Source organism: Macrobrachium nipponense, chromosome 28, assembly GCF_015104395.2.
Source record: "Macrobrachium nipponense isolate FS-2020 chromosome 28, ASM1510439v2, whole genome shotgun sequence".
In the NCBI taxonomy this organism is placed as follows: Eukaryota; Metazoa; Arthropoda; class Malacostraca; order Decapoda; family Palaemonidae; genus Macrobrachium; species Macrobrachium nipponense.
The window spans coordinates 21,832,401-21,852,241 of NC_087217.1; the positions used below are offsets into that span (position 1 = coordinate 21,832,401).

The 19,841-nt window shown below is 35.9% G+C and overlaps 3 protein-coding genes across 11 annotated transcripts in view; 1 reads left to right on the plus strand and 2 right to left on the minus strand.

The window, feature by feature from the left end:
- LOC135201565 (PCNA-interacting partner-like) overlaps nt 1-5,018 on the minus strand; it is a 19,311-nt gene extending 14,293 nt beyond the window's left edge. Inside the window, exons 1-5 of the mRNA XM_064230574.1 lie at nt 4,875-5,018; nt 2,790-2,961; nt 2,386-2,582; nt 809-978; nt 336-489 (exon numbers count right to left, since the gene is read on the minus strand). Of these exons, the coding sequence (XP_064086644.1) occupies nt 336-489; nt 809-978; nt 2,386-2,582; nt 2,790-2,955 (687 nt within the window). The 5' untranslated portion in view covers nt 2,956-2,961; nt 4,875-5,018. The remainder of the gene's footprint in view (nt 1-335; nt 490-808; nt 979-2,385; nt 2,583-2,789; nt 2,962-4,874) is intronic.
- A 749-nt stretch (nt 5,019-5,767) lies between these two features.
- LOC135201566 (zinc finger protein 426-like) lies at nt 5,768-10,509 on the plus strand. 5 transcript variants are annotated; one of them, XM_064230576.1, is made up of 4 exons: nt 5,768-6,138; nt 6,458-6,548; nt 6,711-6,900; nt 7,356-10,509. In XM_064230576.1, exon 4 carries the CDS (start codon nt 7,764-7,766, stop codon nt 9,639-9,641), a length of 1,878 nt encoding a protein of 625 aa, XP_064086646.1. In that variant the 5' UTR covers nt 5,768-6,138; nt 6,458-6,548; nt 6,711-6,900; nt 7,356-7,763; the 3' UTR covers nt 9,642-10,509. The 5 variants fall into 5 exon arrangements, with proteins under 5 accessions (XP_064086646.1, XP_064086647.1, XP_064086645.1 ...); XM_064230577.1 differs by lacking the exon at nt 6,711-6,900 and having other exon boundaries at nt 5,768-6,196; XM_064230575.1 differs by lacking the exon at nt 6,711-6,900.
- Nucleotides 7,805-19,531, minus strand: LOC135201568 (zinc finger protein 836-like). Of its 5 annotated transcripts, XM_064230582.1 has the most exons (5): nt 18,926-19,478; nt 16,717-16,823; nt 15,940-16,260; nt 15,461-15,553; nt 12,776-15,173 (listed from the first exon to the last, which is right to left on the minus strand). In XM_064230582.1, exon 5 carries the CDS (start codon nt 15,169-15,171, stop codon nt 13,306-13,308), a length of 1,866 nt encoding a protein of 621 aa, XP_064086652.1. In that variant the 5' UTR covers nt 15,172-15,173; nt 15,461-15,553; nt 15,940-16,260; nt 16,717-16,823; nt 18,926-19,478; the 3' UTR covers nt 12,776-13,305. The 5 variants fall into 5 exon arrangements, 3 of the variants coding, with proteins under 3 accessions (XP_064086652.1, XP_064086651.1, XP_064086653.1); XR_010311552.1 differs by lacking the exons at nt 12,776-15,173; nt 15,940-16,260 and adding an exon at nt 7,805-7,932 and having other exon boundaries at nt 18,926-19,531; XM_064230581.1 differs by lacking the exon at nt 15,940-16,260.
- Between the last annotated feature and the right edge of the window lie 310 nt (nt 19,532-19,841).

A 19,841-nucleotide genomic window follows, 5' to 3' on the forward strand; every position in this document is an offset into this window, starting at 1 on the left:
AAACTGTACTTTAAATGATACTACTGGGAGATTCACTGGTATATTAGTGCACTTTGGTAGCTACAAGAAACACAATTTAATAAGCCTGGTTTCTATTAATCATATGAGAGAAGAATAAGAAAATATAATAAAAGATGAATAAGAATTGGAGTAGGATTAAACTAGTCATGTCATCAACAAAAGTTTCAAAGCCATAATTCTGGGCAACTAGATGACTGACTTAAACAGCCATTATGTAGGCACACCACACACAAAACTATGACTCGACAATAAAAATGTACTAAAGAGCTTCTCAACAATTATTAAACTTGTGTGCCTTTTGGGTTACTCCTTACCTTGGAACCTATATGCTCAGTGATATGATTTTCTTCTTTTAGCCACTTCTTAAGGGCATTGAAGATGAAAAAGTGATCAATAAACCCAGATGACTTGATAAACTCTTGATAGTCACGAACAATTTCTTGCATTTCTCTTACAACAGGGTCATAACTGGTAAAAAAAAAAAAAAAAAAAAAAAAATCTTACATTATTAGGACATGTAAAATTAGAAGTAAAGTGCAGTATGAACAGTATATCTCTGATTTTAATAAAAGGATACAAAGGGGTACAACAAGCAATATGAGAAATAATGAGACAAACACTTTACATGTTATTTTGATGCCCTGAAGGTTCTGCATGCATAAAATTTTGAGGATCTTATATAATATGCATATTACTACTACCTAACAAAAAGCATAGATTTGGTTCAGTCAAAATTTGAGGGGCTAAAGAAAGAAAATGCTTTGGTAATATTAAAAATGACACTTGCCTTTTCCTCCTAGAGCTGGGAAGATTTAAACAACAGTCATCATCACCATCATTTTCATCATCATCCACTGAAAGCAGCTTGGAAGCATTGTCTAAAGTAACAGTTTCTCGGTACAGTTCATTCCACACGTCTAGTACATCACTGACAGGTGCAGAAAAGTCACCTGATTTCTGTAAAAGGATTATGGTAATAAAAAAAATTAGTTATAAAAAATGACTTACTATGAGATTCAGGCTCTCTGTAACACGGTATTTTGGACTTTGCTCCTTGTCAAAGCATCGGATGTAGCTGAAAGTTGACATATGTATATTTTACAACCACACACAAATTTTGTCAGCATTATCAATAACCTAAACCCGCTAGTTTTAATTTTTATAGAGTAAAAATGATCTAGCCGACGCCATGGCCAATGATTACGAGCCAAGAGTCGAAAATCATTCATTACGTAAGCAAGGTAAACAAACACCTCTTGACTAAATGTTGCCCCGCCCATCCACCAGACAGAAATTCCATCGGCTCTGAAACCCATAGACTTTATGAATGGCGGAACGATACATAGATGTGGGTCGGGTATCAGTGCTAGCGTAGTAATACTACTGTAGCAGTAGTGCCGCAACAGTATAGCAGTAATATACATGAATTAAACGTTTAGGCCAACTGCTGGGATGCTTGAGGATCATTTAGCACTTCTTACAACTACTCGAGAAATTAGTTTTTATAGCCAGAAGTTAAATTTTCTAATCCAACAATGCCCATGGTAGCCTTCAGTGTTATCCTGAATTATAACGAGGCGAAAGTGGGTGGAGCCTCATGAAGTCACCATTCTGACGATAATTATTGGTGAAGGTTTAAAGCCAATATACGGTACCGGCTATCTTTTTTTCAGTAAATAGGTAGATAGCCAATAAATAAAAATTGTTGACATTGGATATAGCATTTATCAAATCAAGCTTGTCTACTATGTTTTTGATAATTACCAACTATTCCCTACATCTTGTCAATCTGATTGTGACCTATAAAGTAGACTGTAATTTCTTTGGAAACTTATTTTGGGAGTTTGACTAATAATCGAAGTGTTTTTATATTTATTAACATATTTTGTTGGTTTGTTCATTATGACAATTATCAGTGGAGAGGTTCCAGAGTTCATAAAGGTGTACTGCTTTGCTTGTATTTAAATTTGTATGTCATTGTTGCCAGAGGTTTAGCCTTCGTTACGTATAGCCAATCATCCATCGAGAAAGAGGGAAGAAATGATGTCATAAGTTACGTAACAAGTGCATTCGAAACCTTTTCTCTGAGTAAGTTGGCCCGTCTTCAAAAAAGGTCACTTTTACATTATAAGTACCAAATTTATTCAACCTACGTAGTGCAGAATACACTCAAAATTTATGTGTTGATATAATATGTATTCTGAATAAACGTTATAATTATGAAATGCATAGATAAAAAGTTATTGCGAAAAAACCGTGTTACAGAGGCCCTGAATCTCATAGTAAATTATTTTTACTTAAGAATTTACATGACTTAATTATAACATACTCAAATAAAATACCTAAAAATGTATTATTACAGACCTTCTTATTGATTCTTGCCAAACACAACTGTATTGCTTGATACTGGTCACGAAGAGGTAAAAGGGTGCACCGTTCTGAGGGCAAGAGCTTTAACTTACGGCACAGCCCCATGGCAAAGTAGGTTGGACTAACCACCTGGCCAACTGCTGTCCATCCACAGTGACCAAGATAAACAATTTCTGGGGAGGAACAGTCAGCTGTAAATGAATCATCAGTAAATGATCAATAACAAACTTTTCATACACTGTGTATTTATGAATATTAGAACTACAATCGTATAAGTGGTATGTATTTAATTTTCTATTTCATAACTACAAAAAAAGTCTGGGATGAGTAAATGCAATATTTCCATAAGGAAGAAAAACATAATTACTGCTTGCAGCCCCTCTTGCAAACTGACAAACCTTTTCCTTCTGTAACCACTTCTTTAACTTTCCTGTAGACTATCTCTCTGTGGGCTGCTTTGTCAAGAGCCTGCACAAAGAAGACCTTTGACCTAGGAATTTCATTAGCTCTTACTGATGATCCAGCACTCTCATCAGAAATACTAATCTCTTGACTGCTCATCATGTTTGCCTGAAGAGAGGAGACCAAAACTTTTAACCTATGTGGTGATAATCAATGGATGTCTAGTTATTGTTATGTGACTAACCTTAAAAAGAGTAATAGAATAAATTTTTAGGGTCAATTACAGATACTCCTTCAAGGTAAAATGTTGAGCTCAATTTATAGTAAATTACAATGAAGAAACAAACATTTCCAAGTACTAGGTAGTGACTGAATCTAAATAACTACAGATAACATGAGCTGGCCAAATATGCACAGTTCTTGCAAATATGGAAGGGGTTCTATGAAAGGTTGAAAATGTCAAGAAAAGGGCATAAGAAGCATTGACAAGGGTTAATAAGATTTCAACTTTAATACTTTTAAACAACTTAATTATTTTTCTATAGATCTCTGAAAATATTCTATGTAAAACAAATCACCACATAAAACATTCTTTTGGCCTAGCAACAGTGCTTAGAGTAATTCTAAACATGCATTCAAGATTACAAAGATCTCGGTAACCCACAATATAAATTTATTTGCCAGAAGTGCGTCTGCCCTAATAGGTATGAACTTGCAAATTCCTATGCACATACATATAGCAATACCACTCTGAGGGACTTTATTGTTTTTCCTGTGAGAAAGTGGAGATCTTGAAAAGTTACCAAAATTAGTGTACACAGTAGCCATTATGTTAATTGAAAATAGCTGTAAATAAGAGATAAAAAAATTCATATAGCCTAGTAATCCTTATAAACTTTAGTCCATATGGCTTGGCAGAGATCTGGAATAACTTCATCCAAGCATTGAGGAGATATTACCTGACTAAATTTTAGATCTTCAGATCGTCTAGGCTACCTATATTTAACGGAGTGCAGCAGAAAGTCTTTCAAAGTATGTTATAGCCTTTCTCATTTGCATGTCCTGGATTTTTATAGCCTAAAATGTGTTATACTTTATGATTTTATTGACAAAAATTCCTCCAATAAATTCGAATGTAATGAAAGGTCCCTTTTAGTCTTTCACTTTCAACTAAAAACTCTTCCTCGTTCTATCATAGTTTTAAGGTTTATTGAAAGTACTAGCTAGGTACAGGACAAAAAAGTGATGGTGTAAAAGTTTCTCTCTAGAGCTTGAGCCATAACTACCAAGTAGCCTGCGCACCAAAAATTAATAATACCTACTAAAATAGTCTAGAATGTGATATACTACTACCTATAGCCTAGTAGTAGGTAGGCTACTACCTAGGTACTACCTACAGCTACCTAGAGGTATGCTTAACCCAGCTCAAGTCCAAGCCCCAATTCAGATGCTTTCAGACTGGACCTATGGTAATGACGTTGTTGGTACGGTATATAGCCAATGAAGTCATAGGCTATCAGCCTAACCCAATCTGGCAAAATACAGCCTAGGGTACAGCAAGGGAGCCTACCAATAGGCTAAAGAGCATTCCCTGGGTCAAAATTTTGGCTATACGCCTTGAGTCAAGAGAACCTAAGCTACCTACCTAGCAGTAGTACCTAGGGATACTAGGTACTATAGTCGATAAAGAGCAGGTTAACCTATCTATGCAATTAGGCTACACCAGCATACCTTAATTGTGTGGGACACCTAGCCTAAACAATTACCTTTCCAGCATTGCTATCCGAATACTATAAGGGCAGATGTTTGGGCTTAAAATAAGCTACTAGGTACTACTAGGGTAATTCATTGACTTCAGGCCATCTTCTGCTAGTGAGATACCTAGGCTAGGTACCTAGTACCTAGTACCTAGGTACTAGGTATACCTAGCTAGCTACTTTGAGCTACCTACCTACCTAGGTATTTACCTAAATGCTCAAACTCGTCTACGCCATAGGCAATTTCGTATCATTTGTAATTAAATTACTATCTATATATAACAAAATTACCCTTAAAATATTCACAGTCTTCTATGTACTTACCGCCTTCAAAACTGTAACGGTGGCTAAGAACGAAACACCCAATCAAAGACGGAGGACGGAGGTCAGTGATACCGTCCCGAACCCGAAGACTTTTAAATTTTGACATTTCAAAGTTTAAAGGGCGCGAAAAACAAAAGAGCAGCGCTTGAACGAAGGGCGACTGAAATAAATAGATAGATAGCAAACACATACGACACAATCTTCAGTTGCATTTCATTATTATTTATCTATTCTTCGAGTAAATAAGTTTCGACGGGGGCAATTATAAATCAAAGTTAATAGCTACATTGAAGTTAATGATATGTGGTCATTACTTTTTGTTTCTTTCAGATGGAGAACATTGGTTTAACGATATACTTAGTCGGGTTTCATTTTTCTTTCTAAGATGATTAAATATCTTTTCTCAAGATTACTTAGACAAGGAACTCGACATCATAAGTAAACAATTAACCCATTACTTTACTCCGTGCCCATGTTATCGAAATGGCCATCGCAAAACCGATAAAATGCATTTTCGAAATCATGAAAATTGCGACTGAAGGTATTTTAAATACCATATAGTATAGAGAAGACAAGTAAGGACGTGACTATAGCTAATCGAACCAGAATAGCTTTATTTGTTTTTTCTTGTGAAGAGCTCTTATATAAATAATATTTATCGGTCGAAACATAGCGGCTTATTCAAACCTCTCGCTTCCTTTTATGGGCCCGACAAGAACTATTAAATTGTTAGATTGCCGAAATAATCCAGCAAAATATAAACCATTGAGAAAATTTTTATTTCCATGCTCTAACTTTTGACGTCAATCGCGATAGTTAAAGAAAATTAAAATTTTAATAACGCGACATTTGAAATAAGCACCGATGACGTCATTAAAAACACCAACACTGACCTAACTACACATATAAATTGGATACTGTTGACAAATTTGGCCTCGAACTTACATTAGTGAAAGGGGACGTTAATCGTAATATCAACACGAGGAAGATATCAAATACAAAGACATATAGTTTAAAATACAGCAGTAAGAGAGCAACTCAAATTTATCATTCGCTTCATCGACTTAACTTTCAAGATGGAGACGAGATGCTTGACAATGACCGGGACAATCGGAAACCATCTTGACATAACATTTATCGGTCGTGACGTCACGATAAAGTTCTTGAGGAATAATAAAGTTTAAGACATTCGTTGTCCCAGGATTGTTTTTCGGTATTATATGCAAGAAAATAATATATGGCCCTCATCCACACAACTACAGTGGTAAGAAGCCATAGTTTATCATGACAAAGTTACTTTCGACCTGGATTACACGCCAATGGTAGGATGTCAACAATCCCTTAAACTTCAAAACAAAAGTTGATTTGGTTTCATGCAAATATAAATCAAAGCTACCTAATTACCGTAGACACGAATGGAAGTTGCAGTGTTATTTACGATGTCATGTTCTATTTTACGGGGTCCATAGAGACAAAGGTATTCCCGGGCCTTGTCAGGGAAAGATTCTTTAAGTTTAGGTTAAGTTAGGTTGTTGCCTTTCCCTTTTGTAACATTTAGCTAGTACTGACAATTTTTCCCACAGGGAGTTAATGAAACTAATGCAGTGCACTGTAGGCATACGTCTCAAGGTTCTTTGCAGCGTCCCTTCTGCCCCTAGCTGCAAACCCTATTAGGTAGGTACTCTGCCATTCACTAGTAGGTACGTCCATTCATATTCTCCCTCTTCCATCTTTGGTCCCCCTCTCCTAACTAGCTATTGTTTCATAGCGCAACTAACAGCCAGGTGTCACTCCTGTTGCAACTCAAACCTTTTTCACCCTCGATTTTCCTTTCAGCACTGAATGACTTCTTAGGTCCCAGCACTTGGCATAAGTTTTATATTCCAGTTCCTATGGACAAGTTTGAGAACTTGGAAACCTTAACTTGGCTTAAGCTAACCTCACTCTGGACAAATATGTAGAGTGAGAAGCAGATATTACTGTGTCAACCTGGGTGTAAAACAGCAGGCATACTACTAACAATCTGGTAAACTTTTACGTTAAACCATTCTCACATTTTAGAATTGAAAATATAATGTTCTTATGTTTCAATGTTTGCTGTAAACATTATTGACTCTTCGTAAACTGTGCTGCATTACCATATTACTAGCACTGATCCCTTGATTCCCATGTTGTGTACCAGCCCATTTGGAATGAATGGTAAAACATAAACAAAAGACTTAATATTTTAAATAATAGTTTAAAGTGTAATAATACCTACAATAGTTTTGATGTAAAGGTAACTGCCACAAGACAAGTGACCAGTGTTTATACACCAAAGGTGTTACTAGAAACTTAACCTTACCTAGTGGAGTGCAACACCTGGTAAATATATACAGTTTATTCATCTGAAAACTTCATATGATTTTTCTTACAGTTTTGATAGTAATTTGTAAGCTGTATTTTATAATTTTGTTCATTTTTTGTTTCTTTTTTCCTCAGAATCTTCAATGAGCAAGTTTGATGTAGTACCTTTTGAGATATGTACATATGCAGAAGGGTACATTTATCAGGAGCATCAACAAGTAGCAGCTCATGGGCTCTTATATTTTTCCCTGTTATTGAATGTTGTTACATAAAATATGAAACATTTATGGTGAGACTGGTGGAATTTTAATTTAAAAAATGTATCTGTAAAAATGATTTGTAAAAGCTATTTGGTTGGTTTTCATTTCATGGTAATTGTGTCAATAGCCTATATGTACTACATTAGTTTTACCTCTTGATATAAATTACTTGTATTCAAATTAGGACTGTATACCCTTACAATTACCATTTATCTGAAGAACATTGTTTCCCAACTATTCTAATTCCAAATTTTGTATACATCAAATTGATATATCTTACATTATGAATGTTTCTGACATGGGGCACTACGTGTGTTCTCTGTGTAACATTTCTTTTGGGGAATTATCTGTCCTTCACCTCCACATGGGAGTTCACGTAGAATTTGTTGGTCCAAAAGATAGTCTTCAAAGTGAAACACCAGAAACCAATATTTTGTCTGAAGATAAGGAATCTGAGGAGAAAGAAGAGTATCAGTGCAAAGTATGCCACAAGTTTTTCAGTGATCGTATCTTCTTCTCATTTCATAATCTTGCGCATTATGAAGGAAAAAGCTTCCAGTGTAAGATATGTGGATCGGTTTTCTCGTCAAAAAGTGGTGTGTATAATCATGTTTGTAGTCATATTAGTGAAAAGCTTTGTAGGTGCACTAGAGGTCATCTTTCCCTGCAAGGAAAAGATGATCAGCCAAGAATATTTGAAAGTGCAGATGACTTACTAAAATGTGGTGTATGTGATGGAGGGTTTAGTACAAAGAAAAGACTAGAAAATCATATTAAAAAACACAAGGAACATAGTTGCCCCATTTGTAAAACATCTTACAATGGGCCACTTGATTATGAGAAGCACATGAGACGCCATTTTCAAGTCTCAGTGCATGTTTTTCGATGCGAGATATGTTTTGAGACTTTTTGCGATAGGAAAGAGAGAGATCATCACATGAGAATCCACCAACCCTCATACAGTGAGGAAATGAACCCGACTGGTCAAACCTGTGTTCCAAAGACTACTGCATTGAAAGATGGGAAATCTACGGATAATCATGAAGCAATTTCAGAAGAAAAAATCTCCAAAAAATTGAAGTCAGAGCATACACAAGAAAGTGAAAAAAATTTTGGGCTAGACCATACAATTAATGATGCTCTTAAAGCTGTTGGTTCATGTAAAAAAAGGAGTGATCTGCGCAGTATACTTAAGGTTATTGGTGTTTCACATGGGGCAATGAGTGGGTCATCAGAAAAAGCATATAAACAGTCAGATGGTGGAAGCTTGGTGAATATCAGTGAAATCAACATACAGAATTTCACAGCTCTGAAGTCCAAGAGAGGCTATTCTACAACAGTTGGAAAGAGTACAAGTAATAATTTCATTGTAAAGTGTGGTGCTGGTAAAGAATATACAAAATATGAATGTAAACTTTGTTTCAAAGTGTGGAGAGACAAACCTGCATTTTGGCACCATTTGGTAGAGCACTCTGAGGATGTTCCTTATACATGTAAGATTTGTGTGGAGATCTTTGATGGACCAGATTCATGGGAGCGTCACATAAAACGAAAATGTGGCTGTGCCCTTTGTGGAAAGCTGATCAAAAGAGTAAATTATGGTCACCACAGCAAAGTCTGCCATGTCAGTAACCCTTTCAAGTGTCTTGTTTGTATCAAAAGATTTTCGTCATCAGACGTTTTTAGAGAGCACATGAAAACTCATTCCAAAGAGAGGTCATGTAGATGCAAAGTATGTGGAGAAGTACTTCTTTTGAAATATGAAGTAGAGAAACATAACAAAATGCATGGCACAGAAAGTGTAGATTCAGTTTCCACAAGTGAAGATGAGGAAGATCCTTTCTTTGCAGTATCAAGTGCAAAAACCTCTTCTTCACATCAAGTAAAGTCAGAGCAGTCGTTACAAAACGAATATATTCCTTACAAAGAGACAGACATGAAAATGCCAATTTCATCCATAAAAACAGAGTGTGATGTTGAGTCCAGTGCTCTGCACACACTTGATACCATAATAGTCAAGGAAGAACCATTATTCGAAGAGAAAAGGTTTTTTGACGACACTGGACTAACAAGAAATATGGAACAAAATAATCTTGTGATAGTGACTGGTGAAGGAGACAATTCTAATTTGGATGAAAGTGTAGCAGATCCATTAGCATAAAACCTATTTGGAAAGTTTTAATAGCTGTACTATTTTATACATGTTGTGCAATTAAACATTTTAATCAAACCCATTAATTGATTCCTTTGACTCACCTATGCTTGGCCCGAAGAATTTGTTTTCAACTGTTCATACTTACACATACACTATTTTCTGCTTATACATAATAAATACAGCACAATTATGTGAATGTGTGCATGCCTGTATATGTATATTTATACATATACAGCCAGTCCCCGGGTTACGACGGGGGTTCCGTTCTTGAGACGCATCGTAAGCCGAAAATCGTCGTAAGCCGGAACATTGTCAAAAATCCTAAGAAAACCTTACTTTTAATGCTTTGGGTGCATTCAAAACTATGTAAACTGCATTCTTATTGCATTTTTCATCAAAAAAAAGTTTAAATATTGATTATTTTGCATTTTTGGTGTCATATTTCATTTGCCAGATCAGCGTTTGTAGGCGTCGTAACTGGAACATGCGTCGTAACCCTGGAAATAATGTCTGATGAATATAATTGAAAAGTGTCGTAACCTCGGAATGTAAGCCGAGACCTTATTAACCCGGGGACTACCTGTACTTCTGCTGCTACGTATTAATAGTATATGAAAGAATGCTGCCATATGGAACAAGCGATAAGGCCATTATCATATCAGTGCATCATAACAGGAAAAAAAAGTTGAAGTACTTCCAAAGATGGAGGGTTTTAACTTTGTTGACCAAAGGTGAAACTCAGTTACTTCTTTTTGTACGATTTCCATTTCATGATTAAAAATTTTCTCACTAAACCTGTAAACTTACTTTGCTTCATGGTAATACTGCCATGTTATAACAGGGAATGGTGTCACCACGTGTGGAAAATTTGTCCTTCTGTACGAATCAAAGTAAGGTTGATCATTTTCATGGGTTTTAATAGTTTTCCTTAGCATGAAACTGAACTTTTGTGATAAAAGTCTGAATCCAATTCATTTTGGAATGAGGATTGGCATATACTATTAGAAATGTAAAATTACATCCAAATGTGTTCTTTTTGGCTTAATGTTTTGGCCATGCGTTTATTCCCACAAAGTATACAAACCACCTTTCATATACAGGTGTTCTTAGTGCTATCAAGGTTATTCTAGGTGGAAGCCAGTGGGGAGGGGGTGAGATGGAATTGCCTGTGCACTTGTCTGGTTGATGAGATGACCAGAATACACATTCTATAGGTACATGGAGGGAAAGTTTAACCATTTTGGTTTTGGCCATAATGATACCTTAGGAGAAAGCTGTGTAAATAAAATTCAATGTTTCTTTACACGAGTCTCATGTCTGGGAAATGCAAAGGGATTTGGAAACCAAGAAAAGTAACACAGAAGGGCTCTTCCTCAAAATGAGAAAGAGCCCATGTATTTGCAGGAGTGTTGGTGGCAAAATCATCACATGAACTTTAAAAATTCTAAAACAAAGAAATGTAGGAACATGAAAATCAGCATGACTTTATATTTTTGCATTGTGAGCATCCCCACAATGTTTAGAAATACAACTTCTAATTACATCATAAATAATAACTTTTTTAGTATTACATAAGAAAAACAGACTGAGACAGTAGTAAAATAAATCCTGTGCTAGCCTATAACCTGTTTAACTGACACCAGCTCTACGTAATTTATTGAATTAATAAATATTTAATCAACATCCAACACAACCATAATCCAAAAATTTCAACATTTACATAAACTAATTCTGTACATTAACGAAAAATCAATAAAAAGTTGATTAAGTAATTTTTAAAACAATGGTTTTGTGAAGGTTTTAACAGTACTAGTCACACTGTTATCATTACCATTAACATTTTTATTTTTTCCTTTGCAGGATTGGGCATGGAATGAGTCTTGTCTGTCTTAGAGATTTCTGCCTGAATTCCCTTCTAGTTTATAGCTTCATCTATGGTTCTCTCTTTGTTTGTCCGTCTGCACTTTTTCTGTCAGCCCTCAGATCTTAAAAACTACAAAGGCTACGGGGTTATGTGATGGGGGGTGGTGGGGGGGGGGGGGGTGGGGTGTAACGGGGTGGGATGGGGGGGGGGGGGGGGGGGTTGGGGTTTTGGGTTTTAAATTGATATATTAATCACCCACCATCCAATCATCAAACATACCAAACTGCATCCCTCTAGCCTCAGTACATAGTTTTTACTTATTTAATGTTAAGTTTAGCCATGGATCATGCATCTGGCTCCACTAGAGGTGCCAGCCACCAATGCATCTTCAACTGACTGCATCTGGGGAGCAACAGAGCACTGCCCAGTCATGGCTGAGTGTTTCATATTGCAGGATACCTAAAGTTTCATACAGCATTAGTAAACGATGTACAGCAACTTGATTGCACTGAAGAAACTGGCGCATTCTTTACTGGTTTTAACTTGCTGCCTCTCCCCTCATCAATTACCAATGCCAGCTCCATCTTTGAGATACCCACCTATTTTCCAGCCTCTGGACACCAATCTTCCAGAAACTCTCTCACTTGAAATATATTCTCAATGCACTGCAGTCATGTACTGCATCTCAATATTCTAAAGTGACTTTAAAATCTCCATTTCCTGTGTGTCATTGTCTCCACTTTTGCTCTATTTATTGAGATACATACCTACTCTTATTTACAAACAATTCAACAATCTCTTCCCACTTCACCTATCTGTTACAATTTATTTTTTTCTTCCTTTTCAGTCTATAAACATAAGCTTCAAGAATCAGTGTCACCGAGATAGCAGAAATGTCCAAATTTTAGCAAGGCCTGCCCTTTCACCACAACAGTTCTCCTCCTTCTCTTAATTAATTACTCTCTTACAATTTGGGCAATGAAAATACCTTATACATTTCTATTTTGCAATTCTAAACTTCTCCAGTGATAAATTATGGTCATCATTTGATAAATTATGGTCAGCATAAGCTGGGTTTTGCTTATAGATATTATTCGTCCTCTCTCCTAAATTCTACTCATCTTTTGAATATTTCTACATCTTTCTCTGATTTTTCAATTGACACCACATCTACTTTAAATTTAAATTTACATTCAATAATGTGATGGGTTCTAACTGGCAGTAGCATTTGTAGTAATCTTATCTCCTGATCATATCTGGGATAATAAAATAAAAATAAAAATTACAAATCTATTTCACTTGTATGCAAACAGCATACTGTCCTTCACGTAAGAACTCCAGTAGAGACAGACAAGCATTCTTGACATAAAAAAAATTAATCCAGATAAATGAATGAAACAAAGACAGAAAAAATCTGATAATACAGTTATCAAGCAATGTCCCTGAATGACAGAACCTGCTCACTGTAAAGCGCAACTACCTATATATAAATGACAAGATGAATTTAGTCACAACTAAATATGACACATTACAAGCGAAATTGGAAAAATCACTAAAGGATACTAATTTATACGAATTAACACTTATAAAATACCATACAGCATTTTTGTAAAGATTAAAAGTTAGTATAAACTGGTTTGAAGAAGGCATTTCATGAAAATTAAGTACGTAAATATTTCAAAGGGTAAAAAAAAATTCTTGAATAAATTATGACATTTTAGTAATGCAAATTCAAATTATTTTATTAACTTGGCATCTATAACAAGAATTCACTATCAGATAATTAACAAGAAAACAAATTACAGTTTATGCTAATGGGTCAACAATATTTTCATCTTGGTTAAAATCATTTGCCTCATCAGTCACCATGACGACATACCTTTGCTCTACATCTGTAGTCAATACAGCATCATTAAAAACATTTTTGTCTTCAAAAAATGGTTCCTCCTTGACAATTATGGCACTCAGTGTGTTAACAGACCCTGATTCAATGTAATTTTCTGTTTTTATTGAAGACAAAGGCACTTTCACATCTCTTTCTTTGTCAGAAACATCTGATGTTTGTAGTGAATGCTCTGATTTCACTTTACACAAAGGGTTTTGAGCACCTAATGTAACAGTCAACAACTCATCTTCGCTTAGCAGTGGCATGGAGACTAAATCTATGCTTTCTTTCTTGTGCATCTTGTTATGCCTCTCTGCTTCATATTTCAGAAGTAGTACCTCCCCACATACTTTGCATCTGCAAGCCTGCTCTCTGGAATGAGATTTCATGTGTTCCCTAAATAAGTCAGATGTTAAGAATCTTTTAAAACAAACAAGACACTTGAAAGGGTTATTGACAGGGCAGGCTTTATTGTGAACAGCATAATCTATTCTTTGCATTAATTTTCCACAAAGGGCACAGGTACATTTCTGCTCTTTATGAACCTTCCATGATTCTACATCATCAAAGACTTCAACACAAATTTTGCATGTATAAGGAACATCATCAGAATGCTCATGTAAATGCTGCCAAAATGCATGTTTCTCCTTCCAAACACTGAAACATAATTTACATTTGTACTTTCCACTTTCCTTACGCTGACTTGATTTCCTCTCAAAAATATTGCAACCATTTACAACTGTTGCCTGGTATTCTTTTGGAGACTCCTTGGAAACCACTTCAATATCATTCGAGTTTTCACTGACTAAGTCACTCTTTGCTTTTTCAGATCTCTTCAGTACAGTTCCACGTGAAACACCAATATCCTTGAGTATACTACGCAGATCACTCCTCTTTTTACCACGAAACAAATCCTGTGAAACTGGGGAACGTACAGTTTGAGGAACTGTCGTAGTGGTACTGAATGGTACAAAATCTGTATCACTTCCTTGCAAACACCCTGACTTCAGTTTTTTGGAGCCTTTTTCCTCGGAAATATCTTTACAATCATTCCAAACTTCCCCATCCTTCAAAGCAGATGGCTTTGGAACACCACTTTGATCTGTCAAGACCATTTCCCCACAGTATGAAGAAGAATGAACCTTCATGTGGTCATCCCTCTTTATCCTGTCGTCAAACGTCTCAAAACAGACCTCGCATCGGAAAAACATCACATAAGCATGGTATACCATGTGCTTATCATATTCAACTTGACCTTGATAAGACCTTTTACAAATGGAGCAACTGAAATGTCCCATATGCTTTAGGGTATGCCTGTCCAGTCTCTTCTTTGTACTATATCCTCCATCACATACCCCACATTTATGGAGGTCATTTGCACTTTCAAATATTTTTGGCTGATCATCCTTTCCTTGCAAGGCAAGATGTCCTCTTGTACACTTGCAAAGCTTTTCATTGACATGACTACATACATGATTATACACAGCACTTTTTGTTGAAAAAACTACACCACATATTGTACACTGAAAACTTTTACCTTCACAATGAGCACGCATATGAAAGGTGAAGATGCCCAGATTATTGAAATATTTCTGGCATACTTTGCAATAATACTCCCCTTGCTCATCAGAACTTTCCTTAACTTCAGACACCATATGACCTCCTGGTATTTCAACAGAAGAGCTGCCTTTTGGACCAACAAGCTCTATATGAACTCCCATGTGGAGGTGAAGAATTGACAATTCCCCAAATGCAATGTTACACCAAGAACATACATAGTGACCCATATCTGAAACATTTATAACTTTCGAGATATTTTATACTTGCAGACTAATGTACGTACTTAGTAATACATTTTTTGTCAGTTAAACAACAATCATAAACTTTACAGTTCCTAGAAGAAATATATAGTGTATAAATATATAATGTATATAAAACTATGTATCAGTCACAACAAATATTGATTAAATATATGTAATCTACTATATGTACTATATATACAAACATAATAAAAAAAAATTAGTTAATATCTAATAACTACATTGTCAACAAAACGGGAAATCTTCTCAGCCTTACCATCAATAGTATTTGCTTTTCTAGTTTAGCCAAAGTTCAAAATCAAGTGTTCTTAATGTGCCACTCACACATGCCTCTGTGATGTCAACACCCCTGTAAAGCAAAGAGAAAGGGTACATCAGTGTTCTGGGAGACAAAGATTCTATATGTCAAAGTTCTTTCACTTCCACTTGTTCCAATTATCAGTTCTCATTTACAAACCAAGAACAAATCTTGAGATCTGACTCAGCAATTTTGTTATATTACCTCAAATTTGATACAAAACCTCACATTAAATTCTAGGGCCAGCACTTGAATCTACAAATATGAGTCAGTGGTTTGGATAAAGTACTATACTAAAAATACTGATTTTACTCAAATGGTCTGTTACTTTGACAAGGATTCTCACATTCAGAATTCCTCTTTTCTCCACCTTTTCTATTTCATTTCTGCCACTTCTTTGATTTTATATTCCATAACAACCACTTTCTAATACATACCATATTATTATTCCATATCTTCCAATTCTCTAAGTTCCTATTGGCTTGCTTCTTTGAGTTTTATTCTGTATACAAGAGGGACTCATAAGGAAGTGGGTCTACAATGCTATGTATTAGCAGTCTTTTGAGGCATTAGTATTTCACTTTGTGATTTATGTTAAGTGGATTGACACTGCAGATTTGGGAAAACTATTTTTCTCAAAACCATTATAAAGGATGGTTTTTTTTAACTAGCTCATGAATCCCTCTTGAACTAAAACACAAAGCTTGTGTTTTCCCAAAAAGTACGAGTAGCTAAGATGCATGGTATCCATCCAAAAACTGGAAAATACAAACACATCAAAGGCCAAGAGAGTTTGGATGACTTTCAAGTGAAGAGAGGTCAGTCACAGAAGAAGTAGTAAAAATGAAAGTAGCAAAACACAGACCATGGAGATGACGCAAAAATCAAGAAGAAATGACACCGGGGTTAGATGAAAATTCAGTCAGGGGTACAGAAGATAAAAGAGAATGGGAAGAAGTAATTACACATGGATGACAATTTTACTTTGCTCTATGCAGTTTGGTACAACATTCCCAACAGCTCAAAGAAAATGCATTGATAATCTGGAGTACAGTGATAACTGGAAGATATTTGAGACTACCTTACTGATCTCACTGAATGTTAAGACTAATACCTAGCATATGCAACACAAGGGAATGAATGAACCTTTAACAATCCCAATTTAAGATATGACAATAAAAAATCACACATAATGGTAAAATACACTTCCATACCTTGAATACAATCGGTCAGAGCATACGACAGTTCTAGCCTTCTCATTACACAGGCCATAGGCATTGCAGCAATGATGCACTTGGTGAACAAAGGTTATAACTGGACGCTGTAAAATATACAAATAAGCAATTATCCAATTTCTTAAATCAACTGGGAGTGCATAGAAGTTAACATTATTTGTACGGGCAGTGAAAGCTTCAGTATAAATATGATCAAAATAAGTACTCTTTCTAAAACTGCAGAATCCAATGAGTAATACTTAATCCACCTGACTTGGGCCTTCAATTTTGCCTTTTCATCACATGTTCAAGCAATTCCAAAATTATTTTGAGTCTCTTCACCATGATTCTTAACATTTTGTAGTCATGCCTCTTCACTGTCTTTATTTGACCACATATTACATTTAAATTTAGTAGTCAATCTGGCCCCTAATTTTCCTAATACAGCACCACATAAACTATTCCACATGGCACTGCATTTTCTACTTACTACTCTTACGAGAGATTTTATTTCGCCTAAGGATGCTGAGATTACCTTATTGAACAAAATATCTTTTATAACCAAAGGATACATAAAGAGCAATAATTTATTACGTTTAAATGTCTGCATTATAATGACAAATTCTACATAAGGTATATCACTGATATTTATTCAAATACATATGGTAAAAAAATGTAAAAATGTTATTCATGAATACAAACCACAGCCTTATATAAACCTAATGCTTTGATTTGAACTGGGTAACTGTACACAGATTTAGCAAAATGATGATGACCCTGCTAGGCTGATACCATAAGTGGTGAGAACACTTCCTAAGAAGGGTGGAACCCTAAATCATGCATCTTCCCTGTTCAGTACGCTTTGCTCCTAAAAAGGCAAATGCATGCACACCAAATCGAAGAGAAGGGGGAGGGTCATAAGATAGTTTAACAGCTATGTAAGCACACAAAGAAAAAGAAAGTCTTAAAAGTCGTGCTAGAAATCAGCAACTCTTCCATTATGATATCCCTGGGTAAAATAGTAGCAGTGTTGCACCAAATCATTCATATACCGGATGTCAGCTCACATGAGTCAAGGGGACTGATAGCCAATTAAAAATAGTAGGGTAAAGAAGGTGGAGACAAGAGAGCTGAACAGGCAAAAGAGCATGTAAAATGGTGGGAGACAAGCGGAATTGACAAGTCAAAAAGAGTAAGTAAAGAGGTGGGAGACAAGAGGAACTGACATACCAAAAAAAGGAGGCAAAGAGGTGGAGACAAGAGGAACTGACATACTAAAATGATGAGGTAAAGAGGTAGGAAACAAGAGGAACTGACATACCAAAAAGAGGAGGTAAAGAAGTGGGAGACAAAAGGAACTGACAGGCTAAAAAGAGTAGGTAAAGGGGTGAGAGACAAGAGGAACTGACAGACAAAACAGAGCAAGTAAAGAGGTGGGAGATAGGGGGAACTGACATGCCACCTTCAAGCAGTCAGGAGGCAGTGCCTTAGAGTAGGTTAGGTTAGTTCAAGAGCAGCGCCAAGGTGCCATAGCTTAAGTTATGCTGAGAAAGGTTAGAGTAAGATGCATCTAAACCTTTCGCTAGTTTTTGTTTCATAGGCTCGAAATTTCAGTTTGATATTGGAGTTTTTTGTTGCAATCTCAAGTAACCAAACATGACTAGTGAAAGACTCACGCTTAAATCTATCACAAATTTACCGTTACAGAGATAGCTATTTACCGTTTTTGTTTATTTCTAGCCATCTAGTATTCCAATGGTGATGGTACTGAATATGGTGCTCATGGGAATTGAATTGTATAAAGACTTTAGGGCAAAGGCCAAGCCCTGGGATCTATGAGGTCATTCAGCACTGGGTTATTCAATTGTTAAGAGAGGATATAAAAAGAGGTAGAGTAAAAAGAACAAAAGGAGCTACAGCTAGAGGCCAAAAGCGTTCCCCTCCCATAAGCATTGTGCCATCGGTGCACCTCACGTGGTGCACTGTAGGCATTAATATTTCTTAAATTAGGCTAGGTAACTCATTGCCTTTACGGTATGCTATGGTACAGCCTATTGCCTAGGGTCTGCTGAAGTTAGGACGTTCGGGTAGTTAAGAACAACTTAATTTTTCGGTAATTACATCATTACGTACAAAATAGAATATAGAATACGTAGCTTAGCTAATTACATTAGGCCTATCCCAACAAAATAAAACAAAACATCTTTACCATAGGCCTAAAGAATTTGCTTGCTAAGATGTCCCTCTGGCCGTCAAAGACCTATCCTAAATGACGAGGTCTTCTGATGCTTTCCAAGGCAGAGGCTGACGAATCTAAAGCAACAACAACAACTTGGGAAGTTTTGTTTGTTTTTGTTTTCTTCCTCCCAAAAGCAAAACTTTTTGAATGACGTCACGCCTGATGTCCTGCGACATATTGAGATAAGATACAGTTGCGCTGTCTCGGACTCCTTTTTCGGCTTCCATCTTCAAACTCAGACTACTAGGTACTCTCAAGGCTGACAGAAATGGAGGTATTTATTGAAATATACCTTAATTATCTTCTCTTATTTATTCATCTTCTCTTATTTATGTCGTCATGTAATGGACATATGACAGTTATCCAGTTCATAAGCGTACTGCTGCTGGTCATTGGTTGTCACCGAAGTCATCATGTCAACGAGTCTTAAAATTAAACGATAATTATTCTGCTACTATAATCAAATAAAAATCGTTAGCCCCACACAATTCTTGTCCATGGAAGTAATAGGCGTGATCCTGTAAATCAAATTTTCTCTGTATTATTCCATGATAATTAAAATTGTCACTGTTCATTTTCAAAATACACGGCCTGATAGGCCTATCTCAAAAGAAAAATAAACATTTATTTTTTTTATTTATTTATTGCTATTTATTATTATTATTATTATTATTATTATTATTACTATTATTATTTTGCTTTACGTTTATCATAGATAACCTCTCTCTCTCTCTCTCTCTCTCTCTCTCTCTCTCTCTCTCTCTCTCTCTCTCTCTGAAACGTTGAGGCATTGACCGTTTATAACATTGCATTTACGTTCATTTCCCTGGCAGACTAAACCATGTATGCAAATTATCCACTTTTATCCTTTGTCGCAACTGTGTAA